Here is a 13,647-nt window from a genome sequence, read left to right on the forward strand (position 1 = left end):
AACTAAAGACAACTTAAGTTTTAAGAAAGTTTCAAAGGCAAACGGTGGGGGGAAAAGTCAAAGACTGAAAGAGCAGAGAACTCAAAGAGGTACGAGGCATAAAAACTGACGGGTAATAGCCAGGATTGTTAGTGACTCACTTTATTGTCACATGCATTGTCACAAGGCACAGGAATCAAGGACAATGAAAAGCCTCATCAGGGTTCTACCTGAAACTATAAATCACAAATATCTATTACACTACTTCTCTGAGGAAATGCACTCATTCCAAGTTCTAATTCAATATGCACAAACACACACACACACGCAAACACATCCAAATATATATACATATAGAAATCACTTATTTTAGGGTTATCGGGTATGTATGTTTATTAACAGAAATGAAGATAAAATCTATCTCCAAAATGGACTTTCTTAAAAAAAAAAAAAATCTCAACTTCATTAGTCATTAAAATGTATAGAAAAACACAGGCATTCTACACAGAAGGGAAAACACATCCACACAACAATCCAGTGCCTGTTTTTCAGAAAGAGAAGTTCCAGTAGGTGTCCTGTCAAGATTCCCCATCTTCAACCAGCAAGGGGTTACTGTTAGCTTGATATTTTTAGGGTTCTGCTGCATTTTTTTTCCTACGGAAAACCAACAGCAGAGAGCCAGGAAATCCCTCAGCAATGTTGTCTGTTTGCCTATTCTTCCCCTGAATAATAACCCTGTTCCCTACGAATTCAATGGACCACGAAAATAAGTCTCATTTCCGTAACGACTAGTTATTAAGGAAGCTATCCATTCATTCAACAAAAATTTGCTGTGGGTATACTATGTACCAAGCATTATTCCAGGTACTGGGAATACATCAGTGAAAGAAAAACTGTAATATAATCAAATCTCTAGTTTATCATTTAATTTACAGGTAAATGTGGCTCCCGGTGTTAAGAAATCCAGATATAAATGAATTTTCCTTTCCATTCCTAATGAATAAATGAGACATCACAAACTCATGGGTGTAGACAGGTTTTACTTTTCCAGCTCAGTTTTCTCATTTTATGGATATAGTATACAGATATCTCTATAATACTGAGATATACAGAGATATATATAACACAAGCGTACCTGTGCCTGCATGCACGCGTGCGTGCACGCGTGCGTGCGCGCGCACACACACCCCACTTAAGTGACTTGCTTAAGACTACACTGTTGGTTGGTGAAAGAACTGAAATTAAAAGCCAGGTCTCTAGAGTCCCAGTTACCTGGGTTCTTTAACACTAGACAATAAACCAAGGTCACTATAATACATGCTGAGAACATACACCAATTTCTTTACAGTATTTACTAAAACTTATCATTAGCTACATATGTAAACACTTTCTTAACAATCTCCCAGTCTGAACGATAAGTTCCAGGAAAGGAATGATGTCTGTTCTGCTCACTGCTGTATCTTCAGCATCAAGGAGGGCCTGGCCCATGGTTAACTTCTCTAATAAATACTTGCTGAATGTTAAGTATGTTTCAAAATACAAGACACTCAACTAAAATTTATACTGGATCCTCTAAGGACTCCATATGAACACAATTAAAGCTCAAACACAGAAAAGTACTCAGCATTTTTAAATTTAATATATCAGTTTATAAACAAAGCAAAAAAGCCCAGGATCAACAAATAAGGAAATCAAAATTCAATTCACAAGTGAGAATTCCCAGGAAAATCAAACAAACTGTACTTTCTATGCCTAAAACAGATTTTATAACTACACAGTACACTTTACTAATTCTTCTCACAGTCATTTATCCTCCCTGAGAAGCAAAATCCATAATTTGTATTTGCTTGGTAAAATGAACAAAAATGGTACGTTAGCATTCCAAAGGAATAATATTAGGGACAAAAAGTGTTAAAAGATTATTTAACAATATATTCATAAACCTAGTCTAATATTCTTTTGATAGATGAGGTTTTAAAAATCCACTTTTAAAACAGCAGCAGAAGATCCCTATCACAAAACAATTTCTTCATTATATAAGGTATATGGCTATAGCTCAAAAGTAACACACATACGTTATTAACAAGTAGAGTAATTTTAGTTATGAATACTTCAATTTAGCTTCAAAACACACTTAGCTATTAAGACACAGTGATTTCTTTCCTCGAATCTTAGCCAAGTAGGATTTTTCAAAACCTCACTCAAATAATATTAACTAATCAAAACCTAATTTTATAGCATAATAAAGATGCTACAAACATTTCTAACTTTATACGAGGATTTAATCTTTTCAGCAGAATGACTTCCACAGCCAAGGACACAGAGGATGATACTATTCTAAGCCAGTGCTAATAAGCCTGACATTTCTTCAAGCTTCACTATTAAACTCTGAAAGAGTCAAACTTGTTTGTAAATAAAACACAAGATCATAACTAGGTACATACAGGTAACTTCTTCTCCAGGCGAAATCTTTCCATAGTAATATATAAATGCCTTGTATTTGATAATGTAATTCAGTAAGTCCCTTGATTCCACAGGCAGTGAGTACGTATCTGATTTAGGTCACTGTGCTTTGCACAGATGAACTCTTCTAAGTTGCTTTTATGGTACAGCCAATCACTGTCTTCTAAGTTGCCTAATCTTCCAATCTAGTAACTACAATTTATAAGGGGTCACAGCATAAGAGAACTGGAGAGTGGCATACACACAAACCTTTCTGTGATATCAGTTCAAGAGACAGTACACCCTAAGGATATGTGGATGAATGTACTAGTGTGTGTGTTTATGCATTTATCTTAGAGTACATATTTTCAACAACATAGTCTGCTAAATCCAGCTTTTTCACTTAATTTCAAGAAATCTCCAAAAATGTTTTCATCTAAAGAGTTTTGCTGCTTTATCATTACTATATTTATACCAACTTATTGTAACTATATTAATAATAGTAAATCATATTATGATTTATAATAATCACTTGAAACAATTAAGTGTTCATATGGATAACAGCTAAAAGGGGAAAAGGAAATGAGCAGCACCCCTCCAACTTTCAAACTCAAAACCATTTACGCTCTTTAAAAAAATGACTGAAGACCCTCAAATGGCCTTTGTTTTTACGAGTTTAACATCTATATTTACCCTATTAAAAGTAAAACAAAAAAAACTTTAAAATACTTAAATTCTTTTTTTAAAATAAAGCTATTACATAGTAACATAAAAAACATTTTAATGAAAATAATTATTTTCAAATAAAAATTTAGTGAGAATGGCTTTAACATGTTTCCAAATCTTTAATATCTGACTTAATAGTAGACAATGAGATTTTCATATCTACTTCTGCAACCAATGTGATACAACCAATGTGATACAATTGTTATTTGGCTGAAATACATAAAAAATCCAGGTTCACACAAATATGCTGTTGGAAAAGGAGGGGGTGTTTTAATACTATTTTCAGGTGACTGTGACTATTCCTCTTTGATACTTCACCAAATTCAACAAGCAGTCGTTTCTTAAAGGTTAATTTGCAAGGTGCAATCTGAAACCATTTCAAACGAATGTTTTGTACATTGTTATACTGAAACCTATTGGTCTAAAACTATTTTGACCATGTACATAAAATTCAAGAAAAAAATTTCAAACTATAGTTAATTTTTTAAAAATTCTAACTGAACATGAATAAAATAAAATACCTACCAAATTCATATCCATGTAATCTAAATTAAACTAAAAATATATCTTTGAACACACAGCTTTGCTTCCTCATAACATCAAAGTATGTATTTTAACAAAGCAAATAAGGGATACTTTCAAAAGAAATATCTATATCCCAAAAGTAAAGACTTACTACCAACTAATCCCGTAGAATTCACTGATGACATACAATAGATAAATAACAAAATAAGAAACTTAAAACTGAAATAATATATTAAAGAGAAGAAAACACTTTGTTTTGATCTTCCACTACTTTATAAGACAGTAGATACCAGGCCAAAGACATGATATAGCCTTCAGATCCACATAAAGCTTCCCCTTTTCCTCAACTTCTCTAAGAATTAGAAACCACAATGATATCAACAGTTACAATAAAGCATATAACTAATCGTATTTTTAAATCTCAGACTTTCTATGATTTATACTTAGCAAGTTAACATACATCTAAAGAGATAAATAGGAAAGATGTACTATTCACTAGTTTTTAAAATGCTCAATACATCAAGCCCATCTGCAAACAATCAAGTTCAACACCAATTTCTACAATGACTTCTTGAAATTTACCTCCTGTAGAAAATCTTGGCCCTCCCCACTAGCATAAGAGTTTAACCTCCTGGTCATGCATATGTCTCACCCCCAGTGGATTATAAAAACCCTGAGCATAGGGATTTAGGTGAGGCGGGGTGGCTGAGGAAATGAAGGTTAAGAGTACCCAGAAGGAGGAAGAAAGAAAAGGAATTAGTGCATACAAATTGTTAATTTCCCAAATTGCAAAAAAAGAGAATGCTATTGTTCATCAAAATAAAAAAAATCCATTTCTCGAAAATGTTACCTGTTATACCTTTATCCTGGGCACTACTTAAACCAATATTCAAATAAAATTTCAAAAATAAAGTTTTACAGTTTAGATAGTAATATATAAACTCAGGAATTTAAATCTTGGTAGTTTTTATTTAATAGGAATACTTATTTTTAAACCAATCTATCAAAGTATGACTGATGTGTAAAGAGCTGCACATATTTAATACATAAAGCTCAGTGAGTTTGGGGACATGTGCAGTCACCACCACCATCAAGGCCATAGACTTATTTGTCTCCTATTGAAGTTTCTTCCCATCCCCTTTTATCAAGAAAAAAGTTTTAATTAACATCTAAAACTAGTAAAGATAGAAAGACACATTCTCCCATTTTCTAGTAGAAGTGTAAGTTGCTCAAAACTCTTTGGAGAATAAGCTAGTGAGTAAGCATTTTTTTAAGAACTTTTTTTTTTTAATAATCCTCATCCCAGGATATTTTTCCATTTATCTTCAGATAGCGTGGGAAGAGGGGGAGAGAGAGAAACATCCACGTGAGAGGGACACTTCACTGGCTGCCTCGAGACCCCCACCAGGGCCGACCGACCACACCCGAGGTACAGCCCTTGGCCGGAAATCTACCCGGTGACTCTTTGGTCTGCGGGCCGCCGCTCCAACCGCTCAGCCAAACTGGCCAGGGCTATAAGAATATCTTTTGTGCAGCAATACACCTTTGGGTATCTACTACAGAAAAATGAAAGCACAAAAACATAAATATACAGTCAAATATGCTTACTGTTCAAACTGGCAAAAATAGAAAACACCTTAAAAGTAAAAAAGAGATTTCCGGGCAAGATGGCGGCGGCGCAGGTAACCCCAGTCTCGCCTCCTCCCACAACCACATCAAAATTACAACTACAGAACAAGCATCATTCAGAACCGCCTGAAATCGAGCTGAATAGAAGTCCTACAACTACAATATTAAAAAAGAAGCCACAAGGAGACTGGCAGGAGGGGCAGAGGTGCAGATGAGCCCATACCAACCCACATGTGGCTGATAAAAATCAGGAGGGTGATACCTGGGCTGTGAAGATTCTCTCTGAGGGCTGTGGGGTCTCCGTCCCACACCAGGCCGCCCAGCTCAGGGTTCCAGTGCCAGGAAGAGAACTCTCCATGACTTCTGGCTGGAAAAACCACTGGGATTCAGGTTGAGGGAGGCTGAGTCAGCTGGAATCCTGGCAGCTCCTCTTAAAGGGCCCGCGCACAGACTTACTCAGAATTCCTCACTCCAGGCTCCAGCAGGGGGAGAGGGGGTGGCAGCTTGAAAGGAACCAGAGACACACGGGGAAGAACTGAGTTGTTGGGCATCAGGGTGAGAGCTAGAAAGGCAGCTTTCTCCTGGACAGATGTACCACTGAGGGTCACCGTTCCTTCAGTGAGCCCTTTCCCCACTGCCCCAGCAGACACACACCACATCTGGGACTCCAACAACCTGGCTCACACTGTTTGCCCTGCCCTGGTGATTCCCTGAGGTCCTGCCCCACCCAACTTTCAGGCCCCACTCAAGCTATTTCCAGTGGCTTTACCATAGGATTGGCCTCTCTTGGCTCCTGCTTCAGATTTTCCTAAATTCTCTCAAACAAAACAGCATCTTGGTCTCAGTAAGACCCATACCTCTAGCTAACTGGCCCCAGGCCTGGCACTAGAAGCAGCCAGCCTTGGTTCACAGCTTGGCTTTGCCTGGGCACCTCCAAGCCCAGCACAAGAAGCAGCCATCTGCAGATCACTTTGTTGCTTATACCTGGTGGCCCTGGGGAGAGCACAGACAGTGGCTGACCTAGCCCCAGAGCCAGCACACCCAGTGGACAGCTTCAGACCACATCGAAGCACCATCTCCACAAGTGACACACTCAAGGAGTGGACTCAGTGGGTACTAGAGCCCTACTAAAAGTCTGGCCCTGCACAGCTGATACTCCAAGGTAGTCAAAGGTCCAGTGGTCAGTGGGCACAGCTAGTCTTTGCAGCTGATAAGCCTGAGTAAATCCCTCCCATTGACATGCCAACAGCAACCAAGACTCAATTACAACAGAAGGGTGTACAGTCCACACGAGGATTGTACCTCGAAGGCCCAGGTGGCGTGATCACGGAGGTTATGCCACTGGACCCTACAGGACACCGACTATAATAGGCCACCCTAGGAGACATAGCAACTGGATCTAATACATAGAAACAAACACAGGGAGGCAGCCCAAATAAGGAGACAAAGAAACATGCCCTAAATGAAAGAACAGAACAAAACTCCAGGAAAAGAACTAAACAAAATGGAGATAAGCAATCTAACAGATGCAGAATTCAAAACACTGGTTATAAGGATGCTCAAGGAACTTAGTGAGAACCTCAAGAGCATAAAAAGGACCAGGCAGACATTTCCCAAGGCTTTGGGGCCTCACCCAGTGTGCAGGCACCCCTCCCCTCCTCCATCCCCAGACACTACCAAGTCTCAGGTTTACAAATGGTGCCAGTCCGGCTCAGCCAAGGGCCAGGGCCATCCAGTGCCATGCTGCTGTGAGTTCTGTCAGCTTTCCCCATGGTGGAGAGTCTGTTTCTCTCTCAGACGGGACCCTCTTTTTCAGAGGCACAAAAGCGGGTGATAGAGGCTAGGAACCTTTCAGACCTGTGCAGGCTGGGCTGCTCAGGATCAAGGTGAGCCTGTCTGATACCCTCTCCTTCAGCGATTCAGCAATAAAGTTTAAAAATAAATAAATAAAAGTGAAGAAAAGTAAACAGAATACCTCATTCATGAAACATTAAATATATAAAGAATTAGAACTGAAGATTCAAACTCTGCGGCTCACGGGGTGCCACGTCCCCCTCCGGAGCATGTTAGGGACACAGAAAAAAGGAAATGTCAAAAGTGCTCAGACCGCGAGATTTAAAATCGAAACACCAAGGTGACGGGCAAGATACCGTCTCCTCCCGCCCGCTGACCCACTGACCGCAGGGGAACAAAGGCTGAGTCCAGCTCTCCGACCGCGGACTCGCCGGCGCCCCTGCACGTCGTTGACTTGGTACTGGCCGGCGCGCTGACGTCACCTGGGCGCGCTGACCTCACCGTGCGTCCCTGTGGGCCCTGCGAGGGCGGGGGACTTTGGGAGCGCGGGCCGGAGCTGGCCAGGTGCATCTTGCCTGGGCGCCGGGGCTTCTGGGAGCGAGGAGGCCGCGCACCGCCGTGTTGCCTGGAGTGTGCAGCACCCGCACTGAGGACGCAATGATGATGTCAAATGCTTTTGTTGTGATGGTGGCTTAAGGTGTTGGGAATCTGGAGATGACCCATAGGTAGAACATTCCAAATGGTTTCCAAGGTGTGAGTTCTTAATACGCATGAAAGGACAGGAGTTTGTTGATGAAATTCAAGCCAGATAGTCTCATCTTCTTGAACAGCTGTTGTCAACTTCACACACTCCTGGAGATGAAAATGCTGATCCACCAATTGTTCATTTTGGACCTGGAGAAAGTTCTTCAGAAGATGCAGTCATGATGAATACACCTGTGGTTAAAGCTGCCTTGGAAATGGGCTTCAGTATAAGACTGGTAGAACAGACAGTTCAGAGTAAAATTCTAACAACTGGAGAGAATTACAAAACAGTTAATGATATTGTGTCAGCAAGATGAAAACAGACAAGGAAAAAGAAAGACAAACTAAAGAAATGGCATCAGATGATTTGTCATTAATTCGGAAGAATAGAATGGCTCTCTTTCAACAGTTGACTTGTGTGCTTCCCATCCTGGATAATCTTTTAAAGGCCAATATAATCAATCAACAAGAACATGATATAGTTAAACAAAAAACACAGATAAGACCTTTACAAGCAAGAGAACTGAATGATACTGTTTTGTTTTTTGTTTTTGTTTTTTTTTTATCCTCACCCGAGGATATTTTTCCATTTTTTGTACAGATAGAGTGGGAGGGAGAGAGAGGAAGGGAGAGAGAGTGAGAAACATCGACGTGAAGGGACACATCGAGTGGCTGCCACCCGCACGACCAACCAGGGCCGGGGACAAACTGCAACCGAAGTACATGCCCTTAGCGGGAACCGAACCCGGGTCTCTCCGGACCGCAGGCCGACACTCTAACCGCTGAGCCAAACTGGCCAGGGCTGAATGATACTGTTTTAAAGGAAATGCTGCAGCCAACATCTTCAAAAACTGTCTAAAAAAAAATGACTCTACATTATATAAGAACTTATTTGTGGAAAAGAATATGAAGTATATTCCATCAGAAGATGTTTCAGGTCTGTCACTGAAGAACAATTAAGAAGGTTGCAAGAAGAAAGAACTTGTAAAGTGTGCATGGACAAAGAAGTTTCTATTGCATTCATTCCTTGTGGTTATCTGGTAGTATGCCAGGAATGTGCCCCTTCTCTAAGAAAATGCCCTATTTGCAGGGGTGTAATTAAGGGTACTGTCCGTACATTTCTCTCAGAAAAGAAAAGTGGGCTATATGTTAGCTTGTATGTAAAAGTCTTTAAAATATTGTTGAACATTTGAAACCACCTTAAGTTAAAAAGGTATTACTAGCTCTTTGATTAGTTACATTTGTGTTCTATCCTGCTTTGTACTACTAATGTTGTTTTAAAAAAATTAAAGTATATCGTATTTAGTCTTAATCTCTGTTATATCAAAGGGAAGATTTATGTTTGATGGGCTGTAGTAGTGTACATGTGTGCACACAGGAGAAATTAAGAGTAAGTAGTCTCAGTGCCATTATGTATCATTTCAGGAGTGACTGAATTTGGTGTTTCTGAAAGCTTTGAATACTGCATTAGAGTGTAGTTTAGAGGAACTGAAAACCAGGAGCTCGGGAAATTATCAAAGCTGTGCCAAATTCTCTTTGGCGTTTTTCATTTATATTGTTAAATGAGGATATTTTACTGGCAAATAAGGTTTTCCATAAATTGTGACAAACAATAAAGTTACTTAAAAAGACAAAAAAAAAAAAGAATTAACTGTGAGGTGCCCCTCAATAGATAGCAGCAATATCCCTAGCCAGTTTGGCTCAGAGGTTAAGAGTGTCGGCCTGTGGTCCCTAGAGACCTGGGTTTGGTTCCCGCTAAGGGCACATACCTCGGCTGCAGTTTGTCCCTGGCCCCGATTGGGGTCCTGCAGGAGGCAGCCACTCGATGTGTCCCTTTCACTTCTCTCTCTCTCTCTTCCTCTCTCTCCCTCCCACTCTATTAAAAAAAAAAATAGCAGCAATACACTGTTAAGAAAAACACAAGTTGTAGGGTTATGTTTATGATCATATTTTTATGTTTTACAAAGGATACATTATTTGTGAGTGTATGTTTATATAAACATAAACAGAGTACAGAAGGATACATCAGTTGGTCTATGTTTCAGCAAAAATCATGCTTCTCTAAAGATGTTAAGGATCTATTAATTCAATACACAGTATAAGAGTTGGGGTTTTGTTGTTGTTGTTGTTTGGTAGAACGATTCAGCAAAATAAAATTTCAGTTTAGTGTTGGACAACATTGTTTTACACATACATCAAGCAGGCCAAAATAAATAAATAAATAAATAAACAGCAACTTCATAGACAAAAAGAAGCACAAAAGAAATCTTTTATCTTTGGCCTTTTTAACCATTGCATGCAAACCAACTACTTATAGTACAGCTAAGGACATGCACACAAAAAGTTAACGGAATGTTCTGAGCAAGAGTTTTGTTGTTGTTAATGCTTTTTTTTTTTAATAAGGTTCTTTTCTTCTTTGAGAGTATAATGAACATGGTCACACCACATGTCAAGTCAGAAAAGAAGGGCAGAGAACACTCCAAAGGCTAGCTTGGTCATCCTGAGATTATTAAAAATGACTGGCCCCTAGCAATATGTACAAAAATATAAAATGTAAATAAAAAGCACAAACAAATTTTCCTTTTTAAAGTACTTTTAGGGAAAAAAAGCAGAGCCTTGGAAGTTTGGGTCTTTTTTCCTCCCCTGTTGCAAATTCACACTGCGGTTTTGGTTGGGTGGAGAGCTCATGCCATCTGCAGGTGGGGGGAGGTGGCACTGCCTTCGGTGGACAGGACTCTACTGGACGTGACAGGCCATGCTCAGATCCTGAATGAGGGGATGTGGAGGGTGAACAGCCCACTGCAGCCTTTTTTTTTAAGTTTAACTTTTCCTTTTTTGCAGTCTAGTCATCCTCACTGGTCTTCTGCTGCTTAGTGTCAACACTGTCACCCTCATTATCTTCAGCTGCTGGTAGCAGCCTCAGCCTCCCCATCCTCTCCCTCACCATCACCTCCCCCCTCCTTTGCCTCTTCTTCACCTGCCTCATTGTCAGCCTTCTGCTCCCTATTTTCCTCATCACGTTCCCATCAGCAGGTGAGTCTCTTCCCAACTCTGCCTCCTCCACTACTTCCTTCTTGTCCTTTAAGTCCTCGGTGGTGACCTCGGAGCTGGTGTCCATGCCGCGTCTGACACGTGGGGCGAACCAGTGGTCCGATGTCACGGTTAAAGAAAGCAAGAGTTGGAGGACTCGGGCCAAAAAGCTGCTAGCCCCCCCAGCGTGGGAAGAGGCGCGTAGGGAGCAAAGGTGCCCTTTCAGAGCAGCCAGTGGGAATACAGCATAAGACTTAATATCAAAGCTAATCATTAAGGAGCCATTAAAGGTGAAAAATTATCATTTTAGTCAAGTCTTCAAAACTATGATGAATTCGTATTTTAATACAACTTTGTTTAACAAGGCAAATAACATTTTTGAGAGCACATTTCACATGGTCAGAGGTGGTTCAAAATTATCCTCAATACATTCCCATTTTCTAAAAATGAAGTTGCAGGCACAGTGAAAACAGACTTTTTTTTTCCAGCTTCACAGTCAGCCAATTATATAATCACATAAACTGATTTTTTTATCTTCAATTCAGAAAAAAGAAATACCAATAAACTTAGAATTCTAATGGTGAATTTCAGTCAAAGGGGGAAAAATCTAAAAGTGTAAGTCAGATGGAGAACTATACATGAATTAAAATGATTATGACAGCACATGAATGGACCTTGATAATATCATGTCAAGTGCCATAGGTCAGACAGAAAAAGTTAAGAACCCTATGATTTCACTCATATGTGGGATACAAAACTGAAAGCAGCAGATGAACAAACGAAAAAGAAACAAAAAGTCATAGGCAGAGACAACTATGGTGGTTTCCAGAGGGAAGGGGAGTGGGTGCCTGGGGAGTTAAGCGTTCAAGAGGGTCAGATACATGGTGACACAAGATGATCTGACTCTGGGAGGTGGGCACACAATGCAATATACAGATGATGTAAACAGAAATGTGCACCTGAAACCCATATAATCTTATTAACCAATATCACCCCAGTAAATGTAAAAAAAATGTTAGTGCAAAGTAAATATGGCATATGTACTGGCCATGTAAGTTCCTTTAAGATGTGAATCGCTGGTTTAATACTGGAACACAGCAGACAGTGGAACCGCTAACGATGCAAATGGTGCTGCTGGCAAGAAGCGAAGGACCCAGAAACGTTTCTCTTAAGTTGACCAAAATAAGGAAGATGCAGTCAGGTGGGGGCGATATTTTCTTAATTAAAAGAAAATATGTTTTAAATTCTTTAATTTAAAACTGTTGCTTTTCTCCTATTTTCCTACACTCTTTAAAAAATAAAAATGCGAGAAGAATAATGTCCTTTAATCACGATGGCCAAGGAGGTTTGTTCTATTTCTTACTTCACATAGACATACATTGCTTAATTTGGGCAATCATCATCAATTCAGTTTTCAGCAAATACTAGTCTTCAACAACATATAAGGTCGCCATCTGGTGGCTATCATTGAACACATGGAATTGATCTCTTGCTGTTTGATGAAGAGGCCTAAATTTCTATTCCAGGCAAAGAAATTACAGGGTTTGAAAAAACTTCCCTGGCAGCTGCTTTAAGAAATCTGGGCATTTAATTAGAGTAATTAGATTTACAAAATCTGAAATATTAGGGAGATCTATAACTATTAAATAAATATTCCATTTATGTATTAGGTTAGGATATAGTAAGAGCTATAGTTTCCATATCGGCATTTTGAATGTACAATGAAGGAGGTCAAAAGTCATTTTTTAAAAGCTGTTTCAAGTTATGCCTGCATGCATTTCGCCACAATGCAGTTATTTGGTTAATCTACTTAATCAAAATTCATAGACCAGCCTTGCTTAGAAGGATCCAGACTATGGACTCTGTCAGATTGACAGAGAAAAAAAAAATTTTTTTTTAAGGAGATGCAGACAGAAAATATGAGTGACTTCAAGTGGCACCTGACAAAGAAGCCAAACATACGTCAGAGATGAGAAAGGCGATTAGCGACAGTGGTTCTCTGAAGCTATCATTCCTCTTTCTGAAGCTTTGGTGCAGCTTTTCCTGGATCCCAGCAAAACAACAACAAACTGTATAGTTACAATATATCTCTAACCATGGCTAGTTTAAATATATTTCTGACGCAAAGTAATCAAAAGAACACTGCCTGGAACACCCACACAACTTATCTACTTGTTTTACTTACTGAGGTAAAAGTTGTCATTTATGCGACAGAACTAGTTATAAGGATTTAAGATTAAAATATTGCCAAATTTAACCATTATGCCAGTAAACTGACAGGTTACCAATTACCACAAATACTGTTGCCATTTATTCTTTGATACTAGTTCCTTTTTTAAAGATTCAAGATAATATTTATCTTTCTAATTACCCAAATTCAAATGAAAAATTAATTCATCCAGCAACTGTCCTTACGCTCAATAGCATATAATCTAGTACTTTAAGTAATAAATTCAATTGAATTCAAATGAACACCATGGTCAGATAGTTTATTTCACATTCTCCTGGCGGTTCTGGCTCAGCAGTTAGTGTGTCACCCCAAGTATCAGAGAGTTACAGGTTCGATTCCAGTCAAGGGCACGTACCTTGGTTGCGGTTTGGTCCCCAGCCCTGGTCAGGGTCCTGCAAGGGGCAACCAATCGATGTCTCTCTCTCACACTAATGTCTCTGTCTCTCTCTCCCTCTCTCTCTCTTTTCCTCCCTCTCCCTCCCTCCCACTCTATCTGAAGATAAACAGAAAGAAAAAAAATATATATCCTCAGGTGAGGATTAAAAAAA

The 13,647-nt window shown here is 39.4% G+C and overlaps 1 protein-coding gene and 2 pseudogenes across 8 annotated transcripts in view; 1 reads left to right on the forward strand and 2 right to left on the reverse strand.

Moving 5' to 3' along the window:
• SLC4A7 (solute carrier family 4 member 7) overlaps positions 1-13,647 on the reverse strand; it is a 112,875-nt gene that overhangs the window by 74,957 nt on the left and 24,271 nt on the right. The window contains exon 1 of one of the 8 annotated variants that reach the window (XM_036267231.1): positions 2,424-2,791. The exons of the other annotated variants lie outside the window; for them this stretch is intronic. Within the exon in view, the coding sequence (XP_036123124.1) occupies positions 2,424-2,456 (33 nt within the window). The 5' untranslated portion in view covers positions 2,457-2,791. Of the gene's footprint in view, positions 1-2,423; positions 2,792-13,647 lie in introns of those variants that run through there. 8 annotated transcript variants of the gene reach the window in all.
• LOC118633489 lies at positions 5,273-9,032 on the forward strand (annotated as a pseudogene).
• On the reverse strand, positions 10,682-10,971 carry LOC118633381 (annotated as a pseudogene).

The sequence above is a fragment of the Molossus molossus genome, unplaced genomic scaffold (genome assembly GCF_014108415.1).
Source record: "Molossus molossus isolate mMolMol1 unplaced genomic scaffold, mMolMol1.p scaffold_m16_p_18, whole genome shotgun sequence".
Classification (NCBI taxonomy): Eukaryota; Metazoa; Chordata; class Mammalia; order Chiroptera; family Molossidae; genus Molossus; species Molossus molossus.